The sequence below is a fragment of the Phyllostomus hastatus genome, unplaced genomic scaffold, assembly GCF_019186645.2.
Source record: "Phyllostomus hastatus isolate PE091 unplaced genomic scaffold, TTU_PhHast_1.1 phas_contig_86, whole genome shotgun sequence".
In the NCBI taxonomy this organism is placed as follows: Eukaryota; Metazoa; Chordata; class Mammalia; order Chiroptera; family Phyllostomidae; genus Phyllostomus; species Phyllostomus hastatus.
The window spans coordinates 87,977,009-88,004,875 of NW_025333977.1; the positions used below are offsets into that span (position 1 = coordinate 87,977,009).

General features: G+C 45.8%; 1 protein-coding gene across 1 annotated transcript in view; it reads right to left on the bottom strand.

Moving 5' to 3' along the window:
• FSTL1 (follistatin like 1) overlaps positions 1-27,867 on the bottom strand; it is a 54,036-nt gene that overhangs the window by 13,554 nt on the left and 12,615 nt on the right. Inside the window, exons 3-7 of the mRNA XM_045851828.1 lie at positions 7,532-7,636; positions 5,338-5,467; positions 4,451-4,483; positions 3,040-3,170; positions 227-345 (exon numbers count right to left, since the gene is read on the bottom strand). Of these exons, the coding sequence (XP_045707784.1) occupies positions 227-345; positions 3,040-3,170; positions 4,451-4,483; positions 5,338-5,467; positions 7,532-7,636 (518 nt within the window). The remainder of the gene's footprint in view (positions 1-226; positions 346-3,039; positions 3,171-4,450; positions 4,484-5,337; positions 5,468-7,531; positions 7,637-27,867) is intronic.

Below are 27,867 nucleotides of genomic sequence, written 5' to 3' on the forward strand. Positions count from 1 at the left end.
GTTCTAGCCAAAAACAATAATCACCTGATCAGATACCCATGGTACTCTATTTATTAGTTCATAAAGTTCATAATGTTCACGGAACAGACCAGGACAGAGTTCCTATTTTGCATTTGACTTCAGATTAACACTGGTGGCTCCTTCACTGGTAAGAAGGGTTTCAAATCCCCTCTCTGGTCCAGCCTTCTCCTCATGGGCCCCTCCCTGGCCCTCCCACCCCACTCACCTAAGCAGCTTGTTATTCTCCTGGTCTGCATAGGTGGTGATGTTGATGGCAGTTTCATTCTGCTCCACAAATTTCAGGAATTCACTGGAGTCCAGGCGAGAGTCACCATTATCAAAGCTCTAGAAAGGGGGTGAAGGGATCTTTCAGGAACATTTTGTAGAACCCAGTTCTGGCATTCCTGCATTTAGCTTGACCCACTTCTGGTTCACCTTGTTCTTGACGTGTTCCAACCAACCCTGCTGTGGCTGGGCCTCCAGAGCACTACAGCACCCAAAGCTCAAATTCCTGGGCCTCCAGAGAGAGCCCCAAGAAGAGAGAGTGAAAGTGCCTGGGCAGAGGCTACCCAGGGCCTTCCAAACCCAGACCCTCAGGAGGGCAGCCTGAGCACAGCCTGCAGTGACCAAGAAGCCTGGGGGCTCGAGAGACTCTGCAGACAGTCTGGATGGCACCCCTGGGGTCAGGCCAGCCACCACGCCACATTCTCAAACCCTGACAAACATCGAATAACAAAGCTGTGAGTCAGAACCTCTGCAGCATAGTCCAAGATGTGTATTCCTAACATGCTGCTTGGGAACAATGACAAAGGTGGCCCTCAGAGCTCACAGGACCACTTCTTACTGCTTGATTTCCAGCTTCCCTCGCATGCGCAATGCTTAACTTTAGCACTGGTGCCGCTCATTGGCTGCACCGACAAGGAGTCAAAGGCTAAGAGCCTGCATCAAGAACCTGCAGTCAGAGGTGGTGCAAAGTGCACATCCCTCTGCCCTGCGCTGTGGGCCCCACTGCAGACATGTGCACAGGTCCTCAGCCCACCTGGGGCAGGCTGTCCCCGTAACCCAGCTGACATCCCACAAGCCCAAGGTGAGGGTGCCGTGAGCTCAGGCATTGCTCCCACTTTGTCAAGAGAATAAACCAAGACCTTTTACTCTGGCCTCAGCTGCAGGTGGAGGCTGTCAATTTCAAGGCAGGGATGAAATTCCAAGTTGGACCCTTCTGTTTTCCTAAAACACTTCCAATGGAAAAAAATATTTTCTTTCAAAATCCTTTTCGTAGGCTGCCTCATACTTCTGCCCTAGGAAATAATCAGCACCCCCATGTTACCTTCTGTGTGGCTCCCCAGAGGGTGTGGGGAATTCTGGAAGAAAGGTCTGCCCAGGTTTCTAGGTAGTAGGTAAAGGTACAGCGCCCACCTCTCCTTCCATTATTGTCGTGGGCACATGTATTCCACTCTACCGTGGTAAATCCTTCCATGCACGTATAATAACAGGAATGTGTAAGACAACTATGACGACCTTGTTTAGCACTTATTTATCACTCTTGTCTGAACTCCTAGGAAGAGATCTCACATGTAGTCACTACACATTCACCTTGAGGAAACTTCCCTGAGTATTCACCTGTGTCGCCTTGATTAATTAAGGGAGAGAAATGAAATGAGGTTGGCCGGGTGCCATGCTTAGCAACGTAGAACTTCCTTTGAGTCCAAATGCTGCAAGTGCTGGGCAGACCAGAGCCACTCTTACAGAGCCTAGTCCATCAGGGCCTGAGTTGGACCGAGTGTGGAGAGAAGAACAGTCGAGCGGTGGCTATAGACCCAGAGGGCACCAGGGGTACTCAGAACCTGAAGACTGCAGCTCAGGCAGCCCTCAAAAGGCAGTGCTGAGTGTACTCACTTCACGTTCACTGGGACCAGAATCCAGGCCTGCAGCTGAGAGGGGCCAGCTTGCCTATCTATACTCATTTCATGAGAGCCCAGTTGGGCTGCCCCAGGCCAGGTCTGTATGTGGAACCCATTGGAAAAATGAGGTCTGATACCAGCCCCGGAAACAGCCAGGGATCCCTAGAGGGCCTCTATGCTCAGGGGTCAGGGAAGGATCATGAACTTGGACCGTGAACCAACCATAATTCACTTGGCCTGTGTTCAACCAACCATCTACAAAGGCATAATACTTCCTTATTCCTGCATTTCCCAGCTTTATACTTGAGATACCTGTTTCTTTTGTGTAACCACAGGGTTGTGGAAAGGCAGGCAGGATGTTATGAGACCCATGTTTGAGGTTTACTGCAAGTTTGGAGGTTGCTGAAAGGAGGTGGGCTAGGCCAGGCCCCACTCACGTACAGCGGCTGGGATGATGGAGAACGTAGAACCGGGTAAGGGAGGTAAGAAGGCTGGGTCCAGTCTCAGCCTGGCCACCTGGAGTCTGCCACCCAGAGTCCAGGGGATGTGTGTGACATGGCCACGAAAGGCTCTTTCTACCTGGGTCTTCCCCTCCTCATTCTGCTACGCTTTCACTTAAGATAGAGGGACTGAATCACCAGCTGAGGTGAGAGTCTGATATTAGTCTTAGCCACATTCTGATTAGATTGGCTTTTTAACTAATTTTGCTACAAGGAATGGCAGTGGGCTAGAGGGCAATTCACTGGTTCAGAAACAGTCCCTGTGAGATATCAGATCACTTATCAACAGGCAACAGTTTGCCTGATGGGAGGGAGTCTCCTTTGAAGACTGCACACACAAGTCTCAGGTAATCATCAAAAAGTAGGTAGCGGAGGACATATAAAGAGCTTCCTGGACAAGGAAAAGCTAAAGGAGTTCATCACCCCCAACATGTGCGCAGGATTCCAAAGACTGTACTGCTGGACTCCCACTGATCAAGCTGGTCAGAAGGCCACTGTCACTGCTCCACGGAAGGAACTATGATGAGGAAACACTCAAGGACTCTCACAAGTCTGTATTTCTTTGTGGTGTGGCCATGGGAGAGGGAGCCTCCCTTTCTCTAGGGCTGACCAGTCTTTGGCCCCCAACTTTGGATTACCTTAAAGTACTTGTCCAGGATTTCACTGTAGTTGCTGCCTTTGGAGAACCAGCCGTCTGGAATGATCTCTGCTTCCAGCCACTGGATGATGCGGCGCCGGAGCTCATCACGATTGGACTGATAGCAAACGACTGCAGGAAAGGGAGAGAGGCCAGCTGAGTATCACCTGGGACCCACCATGTGGAAGCCCCGTGCCTGGGGTTCTGAGGGCCGCATTGCACTGAATTCCACAGAGCTCAGGGAAACGGGATGCTTGTGCACATGTCGCAGAGGAGTCCACCTGGGGCACGCACTGGAAATATCTGGCCACTCAGGATTCAAACTCATGTCTCTAAAAATATATATAAAGATCAATAATACTGAAAAAGAGAGACTATGTTGCTTAGGTGAGAAAAAAGGGAAGAACAGCAAAATAAAGGACATTCTCATTAACTTTATGAAACTGAGGGGAAAATAATCAACAGAACAGCTCTCTTGGCTGAAAGATAAGCTGAAATAATAAATGAATAAAGGAGAACATTGCAATTCTTTATGCCACTGGCTTTCTGATCCCCTCTGTATAGCTTTCCTCTCTCTCTCTCACCAGCTGCATCTATCAAAACGTTCTTCCACCTAGAATTCACACCACTGCATCATCCTTTATTACACACAGCAGAATTCAAGGCTAAGGGAGGGCCCCGCTGAAGCTGTGTGAGCAACGAGGAAACAACAGCGGGGCTGAGAGATGGGTGGATGGGGAAGCAGCAAAGAGGAAGACTGGTGAAAGGGAATTCCTGGAAGACAATATGTTAGGATGTGAAAAGGGCACCGAGTTAGTAAATGAAACTCTGGGCACTTTCCCCACTCTGTCACTGTTTAGCTGTGTGATTCAGGAAATTCACTTGGCCTCCCTGAGACTCAGTATCCTCATGCATAACATAATTACAATAAGACCTACCTCACAAGGTTATTGTGGAGATTTAAGGAAAAATATAAGCTAAAGGAGTCTGTAATGATAAATCATGATAAAATTTTACTTTTTATTCATAAAAAATCATAGAACAAATCTTACTGGCATTTCAAATTATCTCCTTTCAAAAAGTTGTGCCTTCTGACTCTGCTTGGCCCATGACAGTGTGTCTTACAGAGCACTGGAGAAAGGACTCAGTGGCTTTCTTGTCCTTGCAGTTCAATCACTACTCAGAAAGCTGCAAAACATAGTCAACATTCTGACCCAACCAGATGCTTCAAATGACAAAAAAGTGAAGTTTTGCAGCTTTCTGAGCTATGTTGAAGAGCAACCAGTTGTACGTCACCGGGGCTGACACATAGAAGATCTTGTGATCTTCAGTGGGGACTGTAGGACATGAAATTTCCATCATGAAAAGAAGTTCCTCCCTAAGACGTACACTGCAGAGAAACAGGCACTCACCGGGGCTGGCAGAGGGACTTACAGACTTCTTCTCTGAAAGACAAAAGGAAAAGAGGCATAATGCAAAGTAAAGAAAAAAGTAAATTTCAGTGTATTACTAGGATTAAAGTTGCGCCACATTAAGGGAGTCACTTGTAACTTTTTCATCATTTTATCTTAAGCCAATGTCTCCTATTCTTCCAAGACCCAAGTTTAGGGGTCTTTTTTTTCCTACTTTGTTTGACATTTTCAGGCCACCAAGGTCCCTCCTGGTCTCGCACCTCATCTTATTAGGCTGAGGAGTGGGGGAGGTCCCGGGGACTTTGATAATTCATGTGGAATCGCTGTGGACATGGAAATGGAGTGGAGACCAACATGTGGGAAACAGCTTCTTATTTCTACAGGGAAGTTCAAGGCTGAGAAAGGCTGGGTCGGGGCTAATGTCTAATGAGCAACAAGTGTGGGACCACTTCCCTCTTATCCTAATGTCAATGGTTTGAGTGTAAAATGCAGAAAATATAATACTACCAGGGCTGAGAAGTACCCAGATTTTAAAAGCATGGAAAAAGTGAAAGTTACCTGCTTTTTAAAAGATACAGAATGCATTTAAACACTTACTTATTGATTGCTGATGTGGCCCCCTATATCCACTATGTAGCTGTAGACAGAGCTGGAAGCTCCTCTGAGGGTCTGATGCAGGGAACCCTGGGCAAAGGCCTGGGCCATCCTGGATGAACCCAGCAGGCTCATGAATGCCAAGAGGGTACACTTCCAAGAACCTGGGTGGTCTCCACAGCTTTGGGTGCTGCGGTCGGGGTGGAACGGACTCCCGGAACCCACACCACACTGCTGTGCTCCCTGGCCCCCTACGGCTGCAGCTGGGATGGGGTGGTGAGAGAACTCCCTACCTTTGCAGTGCCCATCGTAGTCAACTTGGATTTTGGATCCTGTGAGGCAGGCATCTCGATGCAGCTCACAGTGATTGAGGTAGGTCTTGCCATTGCTGCCACACACAGGCCTCTTGTGAGGTTTGCATTGCTGAAACAGAGCGGCAGAGGGTGTTCGTGCTGTCAGGGGTGCCGACACACACAGGAGCGTGCACGCACATGCACACAGACCCGTCTGGTGGGGACTCCCCACCAGCAGAGCTGGCCTCTATTCAACCAGGGCAGAGGGAGCCTTGGCTGTGGCACCTGTGACCCCACTCAGTGTTGAAGACACCTTATCACTCTGCAGCCCCATGTGGCCCTGTGTGCCAGTCTGGGTTCAGGGTCATCTCCCCTATTTGGTGAAGGTACAGACCCCTGCCCCACCCGGCGTTTTTATTAGAAGTCAGGAATTTGGATTTTTCTTCACTTTGTCACTTTGTCACTTTTTACAAAGTCATTCAGTGTATTTGGATGATCTAAGATCCCTTAAAATTCCAGCATTCTAAGACACAAAACAGCCAGTGCTGAGAGCTCAAAATGTGGAGGCTGAAAGGCAGGTAAACGCCCCAATTCTTCAACTCTTCTGGGGATGAACCACAAGAATCTTTGCTCTTATGTTTTGTTTAGTATTTTGGGGCCATTGTGTTTTCCTCCTAATCTTAGACTGCCTGTTGTGTAGCTGGGGTGGGGGTGCCTGGGTCTTGGTAAAGAACTACAGAGAGTCATTACCAACAGGGAAATGCCCTAAAGTTCACTTGGCAACTCAGGTCTGCTTTGGCTATTTAAAGTGCCATGGTCACAGGCAAGCTCAGTTTCTTAAGACTTTTGTGGTATTTGAAAGGCGAGAGAAGGAAGCAAGTTCAGCTCAAGCCTAATAAAAGCACTGAAGCAAGAGCAGATGCAGCGAAAAAAAACTCAGATCACAAGCTGGGAGGTAGCCCAACCTTTCCAATCAATAGGCAAGAATACCAAAGCCAGAAAGGCGAACTGCACCCAACCAATTCTTAGTACTGAGTTCTTCTGTGTGCTGGGCACTGGGCAAAGCCAAATACAGTCTCTGTCTTCAGAGCGTCCAGTGGCAACAAGTTTACTCAAAAGTCACACCACTGTTCATGGTCAAGGTGAGACCAGAGGCCAGGTTTCTGAACCCTAAGTCTGGGCTTAAGCCACCACACAGTGGCCAGAGCACCCCCAGTGAGGCCCTGCCAGGCTTCCTGGCCTGCCTGTTTTTCAGGTTTCTAACCCCAGGGACTTCCTGCTGGGGCAAGGGACCAGGATCCTTCACCTGGGGACTAAGTTGGGTGTATTTATTTGCAGAAAGACAGAATGATTTTGACAGAAGGCGGGGAAAGGGCACACAACTAGGGTACTTTTGTTTGCCAAACGGGTGAAAACTTATCAGAATCCTGCCTAGGAGAGTAGTATTTCTTGAAAGCTCACTTTTTGCTTTTTATAGTTTATTTCAAACCAAAGCAAACCTGAAAACCTGCATTCTATTTTTAAAAATGTACATATCTTAGCAAGCCCTAGTGGGAATCAATCCTATAGCAATAAAGACAGCAACAAAGGTGTTATTATTTAGTGGGAAATTAAGTGTCTATCTATAGGAAAATGATTACATAGATCTGGTTCTTTTATACCACTAAAGATTAAAATGTTAAAAAGTGAGTTAGAACTATACATGCGGATCTGCAGGGCTTTCCATGGTATATGAATGAGTACAAAAATGCAAGTTGCATATATACATATCTACATATTTATGTTATGATCCCATTTTTGTATAAAATAGATGGAAACCCTCTATGTTTATAGTAGCAAAGGGAAAAATGTGGAAATATATACCACATTGTTAACACTGGTTAACTCGGACTAACAGGATTTGAAGGTTATACAGAAGATTATTAATACTGTTTGTACAAATATCTGTACTTGGCTGATTTTGTAATTTAAAAACCTGATAAAGCTAAATGTTTTTCTAAAAACGAAAAAATATCCCTGCATTCACATCTGATTTTTAACTCTTGGGATGAAAATTCTACTCTGTTCAGATAGACAGGGTGTGCTTTCACAGAGATGATGAAATTGTTGACACTGCTGTGCCAGCTGGCATGTCCAGCAAGATGGCCACACTGGCCTTGGCCCCTCTCCTCTGGCTCCTGACCTCAGGACTTACCTCGATGCAGAGGCAGGTGGGCTCTCCCTTCTCTGTGACTGCACATTCCCGGCCGGCTCCACAGAACACATTGGCACAGATCTTGGATTTGCTCCTCAGTTCTTCCTAAAACACAGAATCATAAGAAAACCACGTTACTGAAATAAGCCCATCTTGGGATGGGCCAATGGTGGGGATTATCTTTCAAGCCCAGGGCTCCGCCTGGAGTCAGGGCTCATGGTGTTGAAGGGTTCTGAACGGCCAGAAGCTTCCCCAGCAGCCAGCATCAGCCTTGCCAGCACTGCCCCAGCCCAGGCCAACTCTGAGTCCCTAAGACTGTTTCTTAAAGAGCAAGAGCTCCTTTCTTGCACACTCCCTTTTTTCTAATAATGTTTATCAGCTAATATAATATTATCCACTATTTGCCAACATTATGCTAAGGAATGGAGATACAAAGGCACAGTCCTTGACCTCAAGAAGCTCCATGGTGCTCTGAGGAAACACAAGTAAAGAGCTCTTTACAACGCAATATGGAAGTGCCAGGGAGCTGGAGGGGAAGAGGGTGAGAATCAAATGAGACACTCTGACATAGGAGACCTTAACTGATTCCCAAAGGATGAGAACAAACCAGGCAGAAATTTAAGGACCAAAATCTCACTAAGCAGTGTTCAAGGCCATCATAATCTCAAAAGGCGAAAGAAAGTTGGCTACGCCAGGGAAGCAGGGTCTCATTCAGCCCTGCCCATATCTGCCTCTAGCTTCACCACCAGGGAGGGCCAATCTGACGAGCCAGCCATAGAACTATCCTCAAACCTCTTAGGGCCAGATTTCCTGTTCAGACAACACACCAGAACTGAAAGGCAGGAGAGGGCTTTAATCTATGCCTCTGGGCCGCTGCCCACTGGGGCAGCATTGCCTGTGACAAAACAACAGTGACGGTAGGAGCTGTGATGAGATCACGGGATTGGCTGTAGTAAAGGTGGAGATGAAACTAAGATTCTACTCTTCCGGTCACGTCTCGTATAGCATGCGGGGAACTCACACTCACAAACTCACTTCTAACAGTAAATTCTTACAGCTGGTAAAGGTTTTTCATCCGAGAATAAGTCAAAGCAAAAAACAAAGTAGATATTCAGAGCTGTGGGGCTGTGTCCAATACAGCTGGTCTGCTGCCACCTGGAGGTTGCTTTGCAAACTCCACATTATTATTTTCTCTCTGAGCCGGCTTGCATGTCATACAAGGCCCCTATTGGTCTAGAAACTGTTGCCACGCTCCCATTTCATTGGTTCACATGCTGTTGTTACACCCATTCTCTTTGGATGTTGCTAAGGCGAATTCAATAAAGCTGGCAGTCAGGGAAGAAAAAGGAAGTAATTCCCAGAAGGCAGGGAGGGCTACAGAGCTGTTGTTTCCTAAACCAGGAATGGAGATAAAAAGAGAGCACATTTCCCACACAGAGCAGCCCTTTTGGAAACTGTGTCTGGGAATAGAAAGCAGATCCAAAAAGGAAGAAGAAAAGGCTATCACTAATACAAAAAAAATCTCAGATAAGACTCTTCTTTCCCTTTCAGGAAACAACCCACTAACAGAGGGATACAGACAAATATATAACTGTCTGTGGGTGTGTCACACAAGTTACAGACACACACAAAGATGCATAAAATGCATGATGGGACATATGCCTACACTCAAAAGACACAGCTCCACAACCTTTAGCACTTAGCTGCATACTGTAACTAGGCACTTTAATTCTTTGAGCCTCAGTTTCCTTCTCTATAAAATAGGGATAAATACCAACCCTGTCCTGTGAAGATGAAAGGAAATAATATATTTGGAAGTGCATCACAAACTGTAAAACAAACTGCCTATGAAAAGTGTTATTAATGTTAATGCTTATAGAGTTTCCTGCAGGGATAGTCTGTGGCATTTATGGAGCCTCTTGCCTATTTTTTAAAAATCTTATGTTGTTGATTTTAATGCATATTAAAAATAAAAGCTTTTAGTTATAGGTTGAACTCAACCCAAGTCATTTTTCAGAAATAGTTCTTGGAAATCCATAAAAAAGAGATACTCTTTATTTAAAATATAAGGACTAATACTTGAATAGTACAATTAAAATTTTTGAAATGTTTTCATACATATGATTTCATCTTACTGTGTGGACCTCCCTGAAAGAACATGCATGTTATTGACCCCATTTTATAGAAAATTAAAGATCAGAAAGGTCAAGTAACTTCCCCAAGGCCTCAGAGCTAGAATGAGGGGAGCTAGGTTCCCAGATCCTCAGACAACAGATGATTAAGCTCCCATTTATACATATATGGCACCTTGCTAAGAGATTTTTATTATACATTATCCTTTTAAAAATTTTTATTTATTGATTTGAGAAAAAGAGAGAGATTTGTTCCAATTATTTATGCATTCATTGGTTGATTCTTGTATGTGCCCTAACTGGGGATAGAAACCACAACCTAGGTGTGTTGGGACGATGCTCTGACCAACTGAGATACCTGGCCAGGTCCTATACATTATCTTTGTTAAGCTCTACAACAGCACCATAGATTCAACATCATAATTATCCCCATGCTACAGATGAGGGAACTAGGCCTTATCAGTTTACTAACTAGCTAGCCAGTGGCAAAGCTACAATTCTACCAAACCTAAAGGACAAGTTCTTTTATATTTATTTTCATACCCAGAAGACTTAAGGTTAAGGAAATTGTAATGAGGATGTGATTTGCATAGTTAGTAAATGTCAGGAGAAAGTGCTTAACACTGCGAGAGTTAGATTTGAATTCCCACATCCCACCTCTGCTCCTTAGTCGCCTCCTAGTGAGCCAGGCACTACCTTTAAACCTCAGTTTCCTCGTGTATACAGAGAGAACCCTGATCCTTACATGGGCCGTGTGCGGATTAAATGAGATGTACCGCATGGAGCAGGGTGCCTGCCACACAACTGAAGGTGGCCATGATTACACTGCGAAACTGAGTTTCAGACCGTTTTCCCCGAGATGCTGTTACCACTTTGAGCCGCCACGTCCCCACCCATCCCCCCTTGCACTGGAATAACAATTCTGAGAGTAGGACACACTGAATGGGAAAAATAAAGGGCCTACCAAGCCCTGTTTATTGTGTTTGGAGACCGCAGAGAGATGCTAGTTACACAAGCATTCCTCTGTGCAGATGGCGTATCTGTCAATAGGTGGCAATCTCTCTCTTTGTCTCACAAGCCCAGAGCCGCAATGCGGAGAGCAGCCCCGGCTCCTGCGGCCCCTCCCAGCTCTGCCTCCCTGAGAGGTGCGGTAGGAGGTGGAAGACTGGGGCTCGTGCCCCACAAGCACTGGCAGCAGGAACCAAGAACTGGGGATTTGTCAGCTTGGGAGAGAATGTCTTTCTTGAAGCCCTCATCCTCCCCAATTCTTCCTATTCACAGGCACGCTTTAGTGCAGAAATCAACAACAAAGAACATTTTCTCCCAAGACAGGGCTTCTTTGTGCCATGGAAAGCCCTTCCAAGCTCCATCTCCTCTAGCAGCAGGAGTGTCGGGAGCATTCCTGAAGCTCCTGGAAGTCCCTTAGGGTGGTCGGTGGTTCTACCCATCTGGCAGGGAGGGACATGGTGAGGGAGAGATGGGGTGGGACAGCAGGTGTTGGGGAGCAGATCTCACCAGCTGATCTGAGGGATTTCCCATGGATCTGGTGGGCAGTGAGGACCTTGAGAAGGTTGGAATGGGGCTGGTGATATGATGAATGTGGTGACTTGGACCACTGTGTCTAGTCCCTTCCAACTTAGAAATTGACTCCAAGTGTAGGGCAGCCTGGAGGGGGAGGGTGAAGGCAGGGAAACCTGCCAGTGTAGGGCAGAGGTCTTGTGGGGGGTGAATGGCCAAGGGCTGGATGCTGATATTAATTAGAGCACCTACGACTGAGTGAGGCTCTTCAGATATCTCTGTCCTCAAAACATTTATGCAGGTTTCCATATTTTTCATCCCATGTAACAGACAGGGAGGAACTTAAGATTCAGAAGAGCTCTGTGATGCACAGAGGCCGTATAACTAGTGGCAGCTGAGTCAGGATTCTGACACAGGTCAGCCCAGCTCCAGAGCCTTGATATTCCTTTACCAAGAACATTCAAGGGAGGGAGCTTGAGAGAGGATACAGCTACCAAGGCCAGCATAGGGAGAGGTCACAGGGCTCAATGCAGTTCTCACAGATGAAACAGAATTACTTGCTTTACCACCATAACAATTTTAGGAATTAGGTCCCAAGGCTGTAGGAGAATTTCATCTACATACAGGTAACCATATTTGCATATGAACATTCCCTAGGAGGGTGAGGTCACAGGTATACAAACACATCAGCTTGAATGTACCTGTCAGAGTGTGATTGACTAGGGGGAGAGGGTGTGTTCTGGAAGTTTGGACACCCTGATACATTGATAAAAACCAACAAAATACTTGCTTCCAATGGAGAAACATCAGGTTTCTAGCACGACCCATCTACACCATCTCCCTACTTGCTTCTATGTTGTTTTCATTATGTGCTGCAGGCCATGCCCTGGGGGTCTGGGGTCATGGTTAAGTTTCACAATGTAAATGGTGAAGACTGACCGGAACATCGCTGACCTTTACCAGGAAAAAACTTCCTCTCTGAGCAACAGCCTCTGCATAGCAATAAGTGATACTTTACATTTGCACCAAGAATTTTGATTAGTCTACAGTTTTTACTATCATTTTTGATTTTCAAAACCTTTGAGGATAGGCAGGCAGGGCTTCTCTCTCATGCCCTTCCAGATGTAACACCTGTGATGGAGAAGAACCCGAGACGCAGGGACGGCTGGCTGCGTGGGACTGATCCACGACCTCACGGGGCCTGGCCTGAGGGCCCCGACTTTCATCCAGCCCTGTCCACTAAACCACTCTGTCTTGGATCCAAGGCCTAAAGAAACGGGAATTATTTTTGCACCTGAAAAAGCAAGTTATTTGCAAAACCACCACTAGAGGCGATAGTGTGTCTGAGTCTCTGGGCTGACCAGCATTAAGTCTGAACATAAAATACACTTTGAATGTTTTTAAAAAGTCTTCTGAAGTAAAACAATTTCTGGAAGAACAAAGTGCTTTGGCAGGGGAGGAAGGTTATAAGCAAAGGCATAAAACTGCATCTTAATATACCATCAATCACTAACATGAACTGCGTCGGCTCTGCCTTCCATCCTTTTCCTCCTTCCCAACTTTCTTTCTAAAAAAAAAAAAAATGAAAACAGCCCTTACATATGCCAAGGTGGAATTTTGGCTCCAATTGCCACTATTCTGTGACAGAGCGCCTCTGTTGACGTGAAAAAGGCTCTCCTTGCTTTGCCAGAGTTAGTCATGGAAACTCTGCAGCAACACCAAGGCCCCTCAGATGTGCACAGCAACATGGAGTTGGGGACAAAGGAACTCACAGAACTGGGGAGAACAGGAGACCCCAGTGGGTGTAGGTGGGATGCTGGCTACTCCTGGGCAGCCATCCTAGAATGGAACCTAGTGGCCCAGGCCGGAGAAAGCCAAGGAGAAAGCAAAACCACTTCAGGACCTTGCCATCTAGCTAGAACACCATGTGACTTTGCTCAAATTCTGATTCCTTTCTCTGAAAAGAACATGTGGGTGCATCCGACATATCCCAGGGACAGAGGAAGGAATGGTGATTTCGAGCAGATGTCCTGATGCACCGGGCAGTAGGCACCGCATTGCAGGGACGGTGTCCCCCTCTGTGCTCACAACCAGTCCCTCATCTCGAGTTTATGCACCTGAGCCAGATCCTGGTTTTGTGGGGCCTGAAACTGAAAAAATTTGAGGGGTTCCCCTTAAGAAAAATAATATGCAGTGATGACTGTGATATTGGGCACAGGGCCTTCGATGGGGCCTTACAAGTTAAGAGGTCTGAAATTGAAGCTTAATTAGCCTCACAGTCAATGTGACCATCTATATCCTATATTTTCTTCCCAAATGGGAAGGCTCTTGCCCCTTTAGTCTATTAGTCAGAGCCTTATTTAATATTTACACACACATAGTTTATCTCAAGTAGACAAAGTGCTTGTACATTTTGGTTTCCCACAGAATCACCACATTGTCCTGCCTGAGAAAATGCTGAATGAACATTTTTTTACATTAACTATCATCTGGGATCCATTCAGATTAGTGTCAGTGGCAGTAGCGAGTGACTACGGCATTCAGGATGTTTGGGGAAAGGCGTAGCTGGGCTTTATGACATCAACATAAGGGATGCATCAACCAGGAAGATCAGCTTTAAGATTAAAAAAAATCTATTATGGACCCGTTGTTCAAGATTTACCCAGTTCTCCTTTGTATTGATGTCTGTGTTCAGCCTCTACTGGAGCTTATGGGATAACATGTTCCCGACACTGTTCACTCATGTGATACCATATTGTGTGCCTGAAAATCACTACTTTCAAGTTTCAAATGGGACAAGGTTGTTTATCTTAACCATCGCTATTATTTTACAGATTAGGTCACATTCCCTCGGTGTCTATCTTGTCAGACTGAGGGACCTAAGCTGCCACCTTTGCAGGGAAGCCCTTTCTCTGTAACACCTTCCCCTCCGTGTAGCAGGTCTTTCTCCAAGTGGCCCAGATACAGCACAGCACACTGGATGCACACACTCTGCTTCTCTATAACGCTAAGTTCAGTTTTCTGCAACGGTCTTGTCCAGGCCTAGCAGAAGTACACAGCAGCGTTTAGTGAGCACCTACAGAGCTGGAAATATGCTGGGCAGTCACACAGGACTGAAAATAATCTCACAAGGCTCTATGAGGTGGAAAGTTTCACCCCTATTGGCAGTGAGAGGACTGTGACTCCGAATTGTCACCAGCACTGGAGGAGGAGGTTTCTGTTCTCATCCCTTCAGGCCCTGGCCCGTGGCAATAAGCTGGGTGTCTCCCCAGGGAGTGCCATGCTGTCTCCTCAAGTCAGGCTCATCCAGCAACTCCACTCTGACTAAAATGCTCCCCAATACCTGTCTACACTCCTCAGTTGCCCCTGGAAGTGCCTACGCTATCTTATGAGTCTTCCAAAAGAGTGCTTTTGGCAAGTCCCTGAGTTTCACAGTTTTATCTGTTGGTTTCTTCAGAAAACCTGGGTGGAACCTTTTTAGCCAGACCCCTTTCTGCTCCAAATTAGCCTGTTAGGTTTGAGCATGGTGTTCATTTTCCATTCTCCAACTGTCTGGCTAAGACTTGCCCACTTTGAAGGACAACGTAGGGATCTAAATAGTTCTCCAGTCTTCAGTAAAGGATGGGGCAAGTAACTTGAACCCATCACAAAACGTATTTGATGAGTGCCCATAATAATAAAACAAGAATAAAAGTAGTCTGTGACCAGTGCGGTGCAAGCTCTGCAGCATAAGCTCAGAAGAAGGGGCTTCTGCCTTTGAAGAAGTTTCTAACGTGGTCGGGGGATGGAACTAACACACACAGACCAAAGCCGCCCTGAAGGAAATGGGGCTGACTCCAGGAGGCGCGGTTTCGTGGCCGAAGCGGACTTGAGCTGAGCCCTGAAGAATGATAGGATCTGGAAGGATCTGGATGGAAAACCTGTAGGTTTTGAACAGGAGGGTTTTAAGAAGAGTTTGGCAGTGGTACATGGGAAGAAAGGGGTGAGGAGGAATTAATTGGAGACACAAGGATATCAGCTAGAAAGAGGCTGGGGTGATGAGCCTCATGTAAGGTGGTGGTTGGGATACAGAGAAAGGAAGGAATCCCAGAGAAATTTCTAAAGAACAAAGAAATCTGGCAACGTACGAGACAGACATAAGGAAGGAGAGACTCTGGAGATCTGCCAAGATCTTTGACTTTCAGGGCCTGGAAGGTTCTGGTGTGTCTGTCAGAGATGGAGCCCTGGGCAGGGCTGTGGCGGGAGGGGCAGCAGTGACGGGTCACTCACTTATGGGTACAAGTCTAAGGAGACGTAAAACATTCCACTGACAGTTGGAAATAAAAAGCTTGAGATGCACATCTGGCCATCATCCGTGTAGGAGTGGGAAATGTGGCCAAGAGAACAAATGAGCTCAGGAGGAAGGGATGGGAATGGAGGCTGAGGGCGGCTGAGGAGAGGAAGGCACAGGATGTGCACAGAAAGGAGGAGGGAGAACAGGTTGCTGCCAGCCTGCATGGGTTCTTTGTGCAAATCGGAAAAGGTGTCTCCTCCTCTAGGCAGATGCAACACCTGGCCAGGTTACAGGGCTTGGTGAGCGTGGTGCAGGCTGGAATTCGGGCCTCCTCCCCTTCTCATGCAGTGAACAACTGAGTGAGGGCTCCAGAGCCAAAGCAGCCAGGAAAGCAGAGTGGGTGCGTTCAGAAAACTGGGAGCAAAACCAGGAAATACACATCGTCCAAGAAATGGATGATGAATGCCATTGTATGAGAAACGATTTGGCAAACATTGGGATGAGACCCCCTTCCCCCAACAAAAAAGCCTTTAAACCTCTGCTAAAAATCTGAACCAGTAACCCAGAGGGCAGACCAGACAGCGGCAGTGAGCTTCTGTGCAGGGGGAACTGACGCAGATGCCTGGAGCTGGGCTCTGATGTACGGCTGTCTACAACACAGTGTGACTGAGGGCGAGGTGCTTGACCTCACTGGTCCTCGGTTTCCCCATCCATAAAAAAGGGGTTGTACATGATGCCAAAGTCCCTTAAATTGTTAGAATTCTCTTAACGAGAAAGCACAGGAATTTACCATTCCTATGTTTCCGAATATCAAACTTTATTCTCCTAGGGAAGTTAACCCAAATGCCCAAACTAAAGAGAATTGTTTACATGTAGAGCCTCTTAAGGATATTTCAGAGTTTTTGCTGGGTTTGGTTGGGGAATTAAAATTGGCTTTAACTATTAAAATAGTTAAAGAATTTTCATAAGCAAAGCCTTCTACTCCCTCCTGGACTGTGGCAGAGGAAGTCAGGTGGGCAGTAATGGGACCCCAATCGAGTGGCCTTATTTCACTCACCAGTTAACTAGCTGGAATCCTCTACTCCCCTAGAATGCCATTAATAACATTTTTATTCTATTTGTGTTTGCCTTGCAAGAAAAAAAAAGGAAAGAAAAGAAGGGAGAGAATGGTTAAAGGAAATTCACATGAGACTCACAATTCTTCATTCCTGCCAAGAACCTGTCACTGAAGTATGTCTGGGACTGCCAGGACTCACATTTACTCAGCATTCATGGTCTAATTATTTCCACATGTAGTTCAAGGAGAATGGTTGATTAAAAGTAAAAAAAAGAAAGAAACCCACACACCTAAATCCCAATACCCTCAACTAAAGAAGGGTGACAGCTCCAGGGCAGCTGTGGGAGAGTGTCCCCTGCAATGCCTGCCACATCTGGACCAACATTCCTGCACATGCTCAGCACCCGAGTGAGCCAACCTTCCATCTCCCTGGGCTTCCCAAGCCCGGAACCAGATAGGATTCACATTCACGGGCGTCTGAGTGGAATGTAAGATTTATCCCCCAGCTTCGGTGGGAGGCAGGTGAGATGTGGATGTGGAGCTATGAGTTCTCTCCACCCTTTTGCCCCATGGTCTACTGGATTTAGGTAGACCCTGGGTAGTTCCTGATACACATACCTGCTAGGGAAGAAATCTGCTGTGGCAGAGAACTTGGGTACTTTCCCTAGAACTGGGGACCAGTCCTCCAATATCTGTGGCTCCTTTTTATTATTCCAGTTTGCACCTGGCTCCCCCTAAAACTGAAGGCTAAGCCACCATTCTCCAAGCAGATTCACATGACCTAGCACTGATTCAAATGCCTGACACTGTCACCTGCTGGCATCCACCTGGCCACATTTAACAAGGTCTTTGTCACGTGGCTCAGAGTCTTCCTCCTCTCTCCCCGGCAACTTCATTGTTCATGTGGCCTCAAGATCTGTGGCCTCCTCACCTCCAGTAACTCTCTGGCTACAATGAGCTTCAGCTGTGCCCGTGGCTAGAGCAGGTAGCCACAGCATATTTAAGTCACAAGTAGACTAAAATAAAAGGTATAGGACTCCTGAGGTTCTACGTTTGAAATGAGAACTCATTCCCCTTTGAAAATGTTAGCACCAGTAGACATTGTTCGATGTTTCTTTAACCTTCGGATGGGCGGAGAGTATCCTACAAGCCCAGCTAAAATGATGCCAACATCTGGGAAGTCTGCCTTACTGTCTGGACTGCAGCACGAACTCCTCCTGTCCTTTCAGGCTTAGCTCCAGTTCCACCTCTCCCTCCTTGGTGCCCTGTTCCTTTTGGTCGATATGAATTCCTTCTTCCTCCTCTGAACTTTCATTCTACTTCATCTGAACTCATCTTGATCACTTTTTAAACAATTTTAATTGACTGTACAGATTTTGTCTTCCCAGCTGAACTATACATTCCTAGAGGACAAGGATTATGTTTTAGAGTTCTTTTGTAGGTCCCAGCACAGTACCCTGTGCTATGAACCAACCCTTGCTGAAAGCACAAAAGGGCTCCTGAATCCCACTGCCCTGAAGACTTGGGCAGAAAGACAGACCCTGTGCCAACTCCTCTCCGGAGCTGCCTGCTTCCAAGATCAGTCGTTTGGGGGAACTAACCTAAAGACCCCACCCTTCTCCACCAGGCCATAAATATTCAGCCTGAAAATTCACTAATTAGAGATTGTCTTAGACCCACAGGAAGACCTTGGTGGTGGTGGTGAAGTATGTGTGTGTGTGTGTGTGTGTGTGTGTGTGTGTACATTTGTTGGTGAAGCGGACAGGAGAGCGATGCGGGATTGAAATGACTTCCAGTCATTTCTTTTGTCCACCAGCAATGTATAGCCTCGCTGACATGGGTGAGGGAATGGGAGTTTGGTGGAGGGAAACAGGGTTGAGGGGGAGGTAATGTCAGAATGCGAGGTACCTTGGAGGAAGGCACAAGTGGGTGAGACTTCAGAGTGTAGGGTGGTGGCCTAACCAGGCAGAAGTGGAAATGAAGAGAAGCAAGTGAGAAGAGGCCAAGAGAAATTGTGAAAATGGGCTTATTATCCAAGGCAGCTGTTTTGTGTTAACTCTTCTCAGGAGCCCACCCCTGCACTGTCCTGTGAAGTATAAGGGAGGCCAGTCGGTCAGTCTCCCCAGGCCAGAAAAAGAAGCTTCTTGCCTTGCTTTACCCCTCCCTGGTCCCAGAATGTGTCAGGGTCTCCAACTACTCCCCTCTGGCCCATCCTACAGTGGGCTGCCAGGGAAGGATGAGGCTTTATCTGCCCTGGGGCTGAGCACCTTAAAAGGAACTGTGACATCCAACGGAGAGCTAAGACAACTGGACATATGAAGGGGGCCTGGGGGTGGGTGGGGAGAGCAGAGAAGTCAGGCATGGCTGGAACAAAATGGGGCAGAGAGATCCAGAGACCAGGCGCAGCAGAGCGGCGTGAATCTCCGCCTTAAAAAACACGGACAAAGCCCTGGGAATCTTTGGGGGCACTGTGGCTGCAAAGCAGCTGTCAAGTTTTTGGTATCTGGGCAATTATTCTCCAGCTTAAGGAATGCAGAAGGGGTGAAAACCCAGCAAGAAACTCCAGGCTAAATGAAGTCTCCATATGTGTGACTTGGTATGGTTCTAGGAGAAGCAGATAGATGCAATTAGTAGAAGTTCTCAGACACTGTGTTGCCACGGCAACTGCTGGCCGAGAGAAAAGTGGGGAAAACCAGAAGTCCAAGGGGTAGTCTTCCAAAGAAATGCCAGGAGCAGGTGACACCCATTACCCTCATACTCCACGGGTGGGGCTTGCACCTCCAGCCTGCCCTCTCCCCGACTCTTCAGGACCTCCCACACCCAATGCCCCTCATCACCCGAGATGTACATCCAGAACAATTCCAAATGCAAACGAAGGGCTCCCTTCAGATGGCACCCAAAGGAAGGAATTAGGGAGGAGTCAGACTCTTGGAGGAATATGTGCAGGTGACATTGTTCTCTGCATGGTCTTTGGTCCCAAGGGCTTTCTAGATCTGAGTCTGAGGATCAGTGAGGGAAGCTGCAAGCTTAATTTACATGCCACCATAAAACCCAGGTTCTCTATGTGGGGGTGCCGGACGGGTGCTGCAGGGCAAGCTGAGCTTTGTGAGCTTGAGGCGGAGAATATCTGAGCTTAGGAGGGAAACCATGTATTTCATCAGCCAAACTGGGACCTTTCTGAGAGTAAAGAGCCTTTTAAACAGATACACTTGGACAACAGGCAAACTATGACACACAGTCACCTTAATTATTAGGCTAAGGGAAAATGATTATTTTTATTTTAGAGAGTGGGAATTCTAACTTGATGTCTGTGAGCCCCCAGAAACCCAGCTATAGGTTTTGCAACTCACTTTTTCTAGGGCAGGCGTAACCTAGGAGAGATGAGAAACCCAATGAACATGCTACTCTGGGCATGGCCAGTCTCTTGCAGACTTAATCTCCATTCATTCAAACTACCCCATGGATAGGATATGTGTGGGGTTCTGCTGCTGGGGAGCTGGGAAATCTGAGTAGATGGGACCTCTTTTGCTTCAAAATCATGGTCATTTCAAGTCCTTTCAACTGTTTCTCTAAAGAGAGAATCATTTATTTATTTCATGCATTGTTGCGAAAAGGAGCTGTTTCTCTATTAGTTTAAGGTGATAATGTGGGATCATTCCCCAGCAGAGAGAGCTACTAAATCTCCCCCTGAAGAGGAGAGGCTTTCGGGAGGACATTCTTACACATTCCAGAACAACTGAACCAAAAACAATGGCTCAGTGATCCTGTGGTCACAAAACCCAGGAAAAGGTCAGACTCTCCCAGGGAAACAGCAGAAATGATTGCATTTTAGGCATAATGTGGCCAGCCTAGAAATTATGAGCATGTGGTTCAGCCACAAGCTCAGTTACAAAATTGTAGGATGTTTAAAGGGTAAGGCCCACCCAGGGTGCATTCCTAGTAGTTTCTCAGGAACTCCAGGAGTCACAGCCATCTGGTAGGCGTTCCTGCCAGTTACTTGGCGACCATGGCTGGTGGTGGCCCTCTTCTCTCAATTCTGGCTCAGGGTTTGGAGTCACCGGAGCCAACCTGACTTATTTACCTGCACCTAAACCCAGACAGGTCCTGGAATGAGGGGCGCAAATCTCTGAGCTTAATGTGGAGCTTCCCCAAAATTTTGGGGTGGCAATGAGGGGCTCCTTAAAAACCTGTAATCATCCGTCAGCACCACTGCTCTTGCTGGGCGTGCATGTCAGGAAGTTGTGACACTGAGTGCAGACCCCCTGGACTTTAATAATGCAGATTTAAGGAATGCTAACCTTTCTGGACAAATTGAGAACTACATAAAATTAGTCCCTTTGAGAAAAGCAATGCTCCAAACACAAATTAACTTACATTTTTTTTATCACTGTCTGAAGTGCTACTGTACAAGGCCTGTTTCCAAGGAAGTAAGCGATATGTGGGACCACGAAGCAATAAAATGCCAGACCATCCCGCTTGATGATGGGGCTCAGGGAGACACCCCAAAGTGCGTGTTCCCACACTGCCGACAGTGTCCATGGGGGGAGGGGGCATAAGTGTGCGGAATTTTAAATAACAGAACTCAACCTATAAAAGGTAACTCAGGACAATGTGTGGCTAAATGCAATGTATGGTTGAATGGTATGTGCCTAGAGCAGCACCATCCAATAGAAATACAGTATCAGTTTCATAGAAAATTTAAAATTTTCTAATGGCTACATTTTAAAAAGTAGAAAGAAACAGATCAAGTTATTTTAGTAATTTGTTTTATTTCATCAAATGTAGCCAAAATATTCCCATTTCAGCGTGTAATCAATATCATTAATGAGATATTTTACACTTTTTTTTGTAAAAAGTCTTTGAAATGTGGCATGTATTTTACACTTACAGCACGTCTTAATGGGACCAACCACACTTGAAGAGCTCAACAGCCACTTGGGGCTGGTGGCTTCTCCTACCAAATAGCAGAACTCTAAACAGAAAGTCTGAGTAGCTTTGACAACTTACTGAAGTGAGGGCTGAACTGAAGAGAGAGTTAAGGCAGAAGAAGTGAGACTTTAACTTGGAATGCTTTACGAGCGCTGTACACAACCGAAGCTAACAGCTATCACCTGGACACACGGCCAGGCAGAACACCGGGCTCCATCCAGGACCAGGACACCGAAGCCATGAACACCCAGTCCTTTGACAATGGGCAGATGCCGTGTGCACTTAAGCCTAACCCTGGCTCTGTTTTCAATGCCTGTGACGTTAAGGAATGTCTCCTCCGGTCTCCTGTAAGGAAGATAAAATGTTTCCCACCTCCTGTCATTAAGACTCTATATGGTTTCTCTCATGAAACAATGAAAAGGGGCCAACTAACTTACATATTTGGAGGCTTCTGTTAACTATTTAAATATACTTTTTTGGCATAAAAGTCTATGAACAAATTTGGTAATGAAATGGCTGTTTCTCAAAATATTTAAAAAATTTTTTTCTTGGCTGAACTGCTATATTCGGTTGCTACCAGCTTTCGATAACATTACACATAAACACACACTCTTAGTGCCTTGAGATTAAAGTCAGCAAAAACATGCACATTTCATTCTTCTTCAGACATTCCTGTCTTGCACCATTTCCTCCGAGCCCTTGGAAAGTCACAGCTGGAGGGAAGGAGATGTAAAACCTACTTGTGCTGGCCAATCAAGCCTTAGCTGACAGGAGGCCCTCCAATGAGAGACTGCCAGGTATCCTTCTGCACTGTAGCAAAACTCCCTATTTTTGCAGATGAAAATCCTGTGACATCCTCTATACCAACAATGCACAAAGCTCTCCTTTTCTGTTCATCTTGCTTTCCCCAAGGACTGCATTAGAAATGCTACTCGATAACCTACTAGCTTGGTGGTAACAGGTTACACCTATCATTAAAGGTGAAAACACTCCCAAGTATTATGTAGCAGTACAGCTCTCAGGGCTCTGTTCTTCATTTTTAACTGACTAAACACTGGAGAAATACCAAACATTTAGCTGGTTTAGGTTACTCTGACTCCATAAAAAAATGGAACAACAGGCTATGAAAGTCAGGAAGGTTGGCCTGTGGGTCAGCTGTAAGAGTTTAGAGAACAGGGCTGCAGGCCAGTGGGGGACTGGCTCCCTGGAGCTGCACCCACCGCTGAGCACTGTGCCTCAGGAGGAACTTTCCCTAGGATAAAAGTCTTCTTTGAGATCTAATGTGTTTTACCCATACGGGGACATCACAGTCACCATTCAAATGAAACAGAAGATAGAACAAAAGCAGAAAGGATCCCCCCAACAGTAAAGATCTCAGCAAATGGTAAAGTCAGAAGACAAAGTGACTAGAGGCTTTGGGGCAAGGAATCACCAACTACAGAGTTTAATGCTTTATTTTACATTCCTTGGGGTATCAGCTTACTCCCGGAATGAAGCCCAGTGACATCAGAACTGCTGATATTTACTATTCTACGAGCCTCTGCTTAAATCCTGACTTCACCTGGAGCTGAGATAATCAGAACCCAGGTGTCAGACTAAGCTAGTCCAGCATTACTACCAGGTCCAAGGCTAAGCAAAGTGCTGATGGGCAAGTGCCCATCTGTTAACTGTCTTCCCACTGCACAAATACTTGTGGAATCCAACACAGAGGTGGCTGGAGTATCCAGATTATAGGCAGGATATTATGAATCTTCTCATATCACATAAGAAACATTTGGATTCATTAATTAATCCATTTGGCCAGTGGGTCATTTCAACAAATATTTACTGAGCATCTACTATAGCCTAAGCTTATTTCTGGGTGATAGGTATTCACAGGTGACCGAGACAGAGGAGGGCTTTGTGGTGAAGGGATACATATCATAAAGGGACAACAGTGAATAAACACAAATCCTAGGGTCATTTCAGATTGTCACGAACATTTAGAAGACGTGCGTGCCGGCAGATGTTTGACAGAAACATCCGGGTGCAAGGGCACCACTTGGACTGAGTGGTCAGGAAACTTCTCTAGAGCTTAGACCTGAAGAATGAAAGGAGCAATTCAGACAGAAAAGAAAGATGCAATGGTTCTGAAGCAGGGTGGAATTTATTATGTTCCTGGAACCAAAAAACGTGTGGTTGTGACACAGGGTCCAGCAAGGGGAACAGTGAGAGGTCAGCTGAGAACAGCGGCTCTCAGGCTGCAGCATGCAGGGCCTCACAGGCACAGATACAAGGTTTGCATTTTATTCACAAAGACACAGGGGCCACTGGAGGGTTTACAGGGTCGAGTGAGGTGATTACAAAGATCACTACTCAGGCTGCTGTGTGGAGAAGTAGATGGAGAGAGGCAAGAAGGAAACAGGGGAGAGCAGCTAGGATGCTACTGCAGGAGTCCAGGCACAAACGATGATGGCTTGGACCAGGGTGGTGGTGATGGCAACCAAGAAAAGTTAATGAAGACATGATATGTTTCGAGAGCAGAGCTCACAGGACTTGCTCATGGACTGGGAGAGTAAATAATCAACAAGAAGATTCCTGAGTACTTCAAGCTGATAACCAAAAAGTCCCAGGCAGTCCCAGGCAGTGTATGTCAGCCACGCCAGCAGTCCAAGATGGAGTGCTCCCTTGGACTGGCCCTGGGGTCCAGGTAAGTCCCTATCTTCCTAATGAAACTGAATTAGCTCAGGAAAGTGAGTTCACTTACCTAAAGCCCACTAAGACCTGGGGTCAGACGTCAACAGCCTCTGCTTATGCAAATCTTTCCAGAACTGACCAATGTTTCCAAACAGTCCCTGGAATTCTAGTCTTGAAACATTTATGGTATATTTGGAAATGGTGTTCTGTGGTGGAATGTCTGGGAAACACTGCTTACAATACTTTCCTCCTAGAGAGGGAGAATACTTGTATAGTGCAAGTGAACATTGTAGGGTTATGAAAGCGCTGAGACTAAAAATCCATTTAACCTACCACATACATTAACACCACTCATGTGCAGTTTGAAAAATGCGGATCTAGGCTCTGTATGTCTCTCCCTGTAGTTCTGCTGTCTCCTGGAATTGAAGGGAAAACAAGAATAGCAGCTACCATTTATTGAGCCCTTACCTTGTGTAAGGTACTTTAGATCATTATCTCCTTCGCTACACACTATTCACAGGTGATGTGTGAATTTATGGCTTTTACATTATTGTTTGCTTTTGTGAGTTTTGATTACAGACTATATATTCATCCAGCAAAAGCAGACATACGCCTTTTCTGATCATAAACATCAGCAGTGTTCACTCACAGTATTTTCCCACGAGGCTGCAAGGCAAAGATGAGAAATTCTTCACTTTACCACCTCATCTTCATTTACTTACCCCACGACAATGAACAGGGACAGTCTCCCATCCCCAGCACTGCCTCCCTCCTCTTCCCCCATTCCTCCTCATCACTGTTTTCCTTCTTTCTCTTTACTCCATTCATTTCTAAACAAGAACTATTTAGGGATGGTTCACGTGCTTTAAACACCCCTGAGCTTAGAATCCCTAATTTTTGTCTCTCCCTCAAAAGAATTGTCACAACTTTCCAAATATGGTTACTGTCACCTCTAAAACCACAGCTATCCCATAATAACCCTCAGCTATCAGACACATACACTTCATCTCCTAGGTAGAGAGAAGACCTTCCTGGAGTTAAACAACAGATCACTGGGAAATGAGGAGGTCACTGTAACGCAAGTAATGATGGTCACTGAATGACAATGCTATTTACACAGGGCAAAATGATGGTAGCATTGCCTAGAAAAATAGCCCAATCACTAACTGAAATACAGCCACTGGGGAGGAAGCCAGCTTGTTCACTAATCTGTGTAGCAGTTCGCTGAAGCAACTTAAGCAGGAAATAAAGGCCTTCTATTTGATCAAACGTGTAAAGGGAATTCAGAGGGGAAATTCATTTAACTAAGCTGTAAAATGACCAACGCATTGGGTTAACAATCCAGAATGCTGGTTGTTCTTAAAGGATTTTATATTATCTTTAAGATTTCTTTATTTTTGTCTTTAAAACAAGTGCGCGGGGAGGGGGGGTGCCTAAATAGGGCATGTAAAATACACCTACAAAAAATAAGTTTTAGTTTCTTATTATTATCCAGGTCATATTAGACATGTTCTCCTATAGGAAATAAACAAAAATACACAGATTCTTTTCCAGTTGCATCTCTCATAAAATAAAGCTGTTAATCTGGCAACTGTCCTTTCAAGTTTAAACAACATGGCCCACAAATACCTTAGGAAATTTTATTACAAAAAAAGTCTGATATGAGTACTGAATTCAATATACTCAACATTTAGCAAAGACTTGAAATGTCTGGCCTCTACTCAAAACACTTCCCAATCCCCTTCTCTCTTCTAGTCTTGTCCTTCCAAAGAGGAAATTGAGAAACCCCCAAAGAACTCATACCTACAGAGGTGTCCTTGTGCTAGGGTGTTTTTCGATCATTAGTCAGCCCTTGGTGCCGTGTAGAAAATGACTCTGTTGAACAGGACGCAGACACCAACTAATGCATAGGGTGGAAGGCTTCACCCCAAAATAAGTAGCTAAACCAGGAAATGGTGGTTTAGCTTCTTGGTGTGTGGCTGTTGACAAGGCCAAGGCCACACAGGATAAGGAAGGAAAGAAAAGAAAAATGCCAAAGATAGAAAACGAGAGGAGGGGTCGGGGAACAAAGCACAAATGGTACATTCATGAAAGATTTTTAGGACCCTACGGAGAAGCCAGGTGAAAATTTTCTGCTTCCGACATAGACCTCAGCGTGGTCCCAATTAACTGTGGCACCATAATAATAACATATAGAGAGAACTCAGGGGTGGGGATACCATCAGAGACTCGAAGCTGAGTGTTCTGAACATTTGCAAATTCTGCCTCCGTCCCAAAGCAAGTTGTTGTGGGCTGGACTGAGCCACCAGGAGCCACACTGGGCCCTCCTGATAGGGACCCTAACAGTGAAGGGAACTCAAGTATGTCTGTGTCTGCTCAGTTCAACAGGTTTTAGCTGCTTTCACAAAACTATCACACATATAAAATTTACACTAAAGTTTAGATGACCCTGGCAAAAGTCAGCAGAAATTTCTCTTAACTGTCTTTGAGTTCCTCATTCATTTTATTTTTCTCTGTTGCAAATGTTATACCACAAGTGTGGGTCCGTCTCCATAACTGAAAATAGGCTCAGTTAGCCTAAAGCTAACAGAGAGGCTAGTGGGGCATGCTAACCATGGGATTTGAGAGGGAAAGTACACCTCTGATTTTTAGAATGAAGTCAAGCATAATTTAGTATACTAGAATTACCTAGTGGGATTTGGAAACTGGATTGCAGTTAAGATACCAAGCATTTAAGCAGGACTAAAACATCTGCATGGCCTCTGTTTCCTTACTGAGTTCACCCAGCAAGTCACTTAATTTAACCCATGAGGTCAAGGTCAAAGAGTGGTGCTCTCAGCTGTAACAAAAGCCCTGAGCTGATTTAGAGAGAAGGGCATGGGGACTAGGGCAGCAACTTGATCAATACCAGCTCAGGAAACGCAGGATCCTGGTCAGGGGCTGGGTAACATGATGAGAAGGCTGCAAGAGTTCCAGAAATTAAAATTAGGGTTCATGCAACATTTTTAATTTTTAAAGGTTTTATTTATTTATTTTTAGAGAGAAGGGAAGGGAGGGAGAAAGAGAGGGAGAGAAACATCAACGTGTGGTTGCCTCTCATGTGGCCCCCACTGGGGACCTGGCCCGCAACCCAGGCATGTGCCCTGACTGGGAATCGAACTGGAGACCCTTTGGTTCACAGCCCATGCTCAGTCCACTGAGCTACACCAGCCAGGGCTCATGCAACATTTTTTAAAAGAAAATGTGAATATTTATAAAGGTCAGAAGAAAGTTTTATTTTTTTATTTAAGTTCAATAAAAGCTGATGTTGCTCACTGTGGAATTTTGGTTGTCTTCTTTTTTATATTTTTTAAGATTTTATTTATTTCTTTTTAGAGAGCGGGGAGGGAGAAAGAGAGGGACTCAATGTGTGACTGCCTCTTGTGCATTTGTGCGCTCCCAACTGGGGACCTGGCCCACAACTCAGGCATGTGCCCTGACTGGGAATCGAACTGGGGACCCTTTGGTTTGCAGCGCGGCACTCAGTCCACTGAACCACACCAGCCAGGGCTGTCTTCTTCTTTTTTCTTTTTTTTTAATTCCTTGCTTAACCCCAAGCAGACCCAGCCTTCTTCATTACTTGCCTGGTGTTGTGAGAAGATAGTTTCTAAAGTAGAAAAGTCAAGTAATTTCTTTCTATAGAGCAAATAGCATTTGAATTTCCTGGGCATGAGGACTGTCCAGTGCTGCAAGCTGTCCTGTTTACATTACA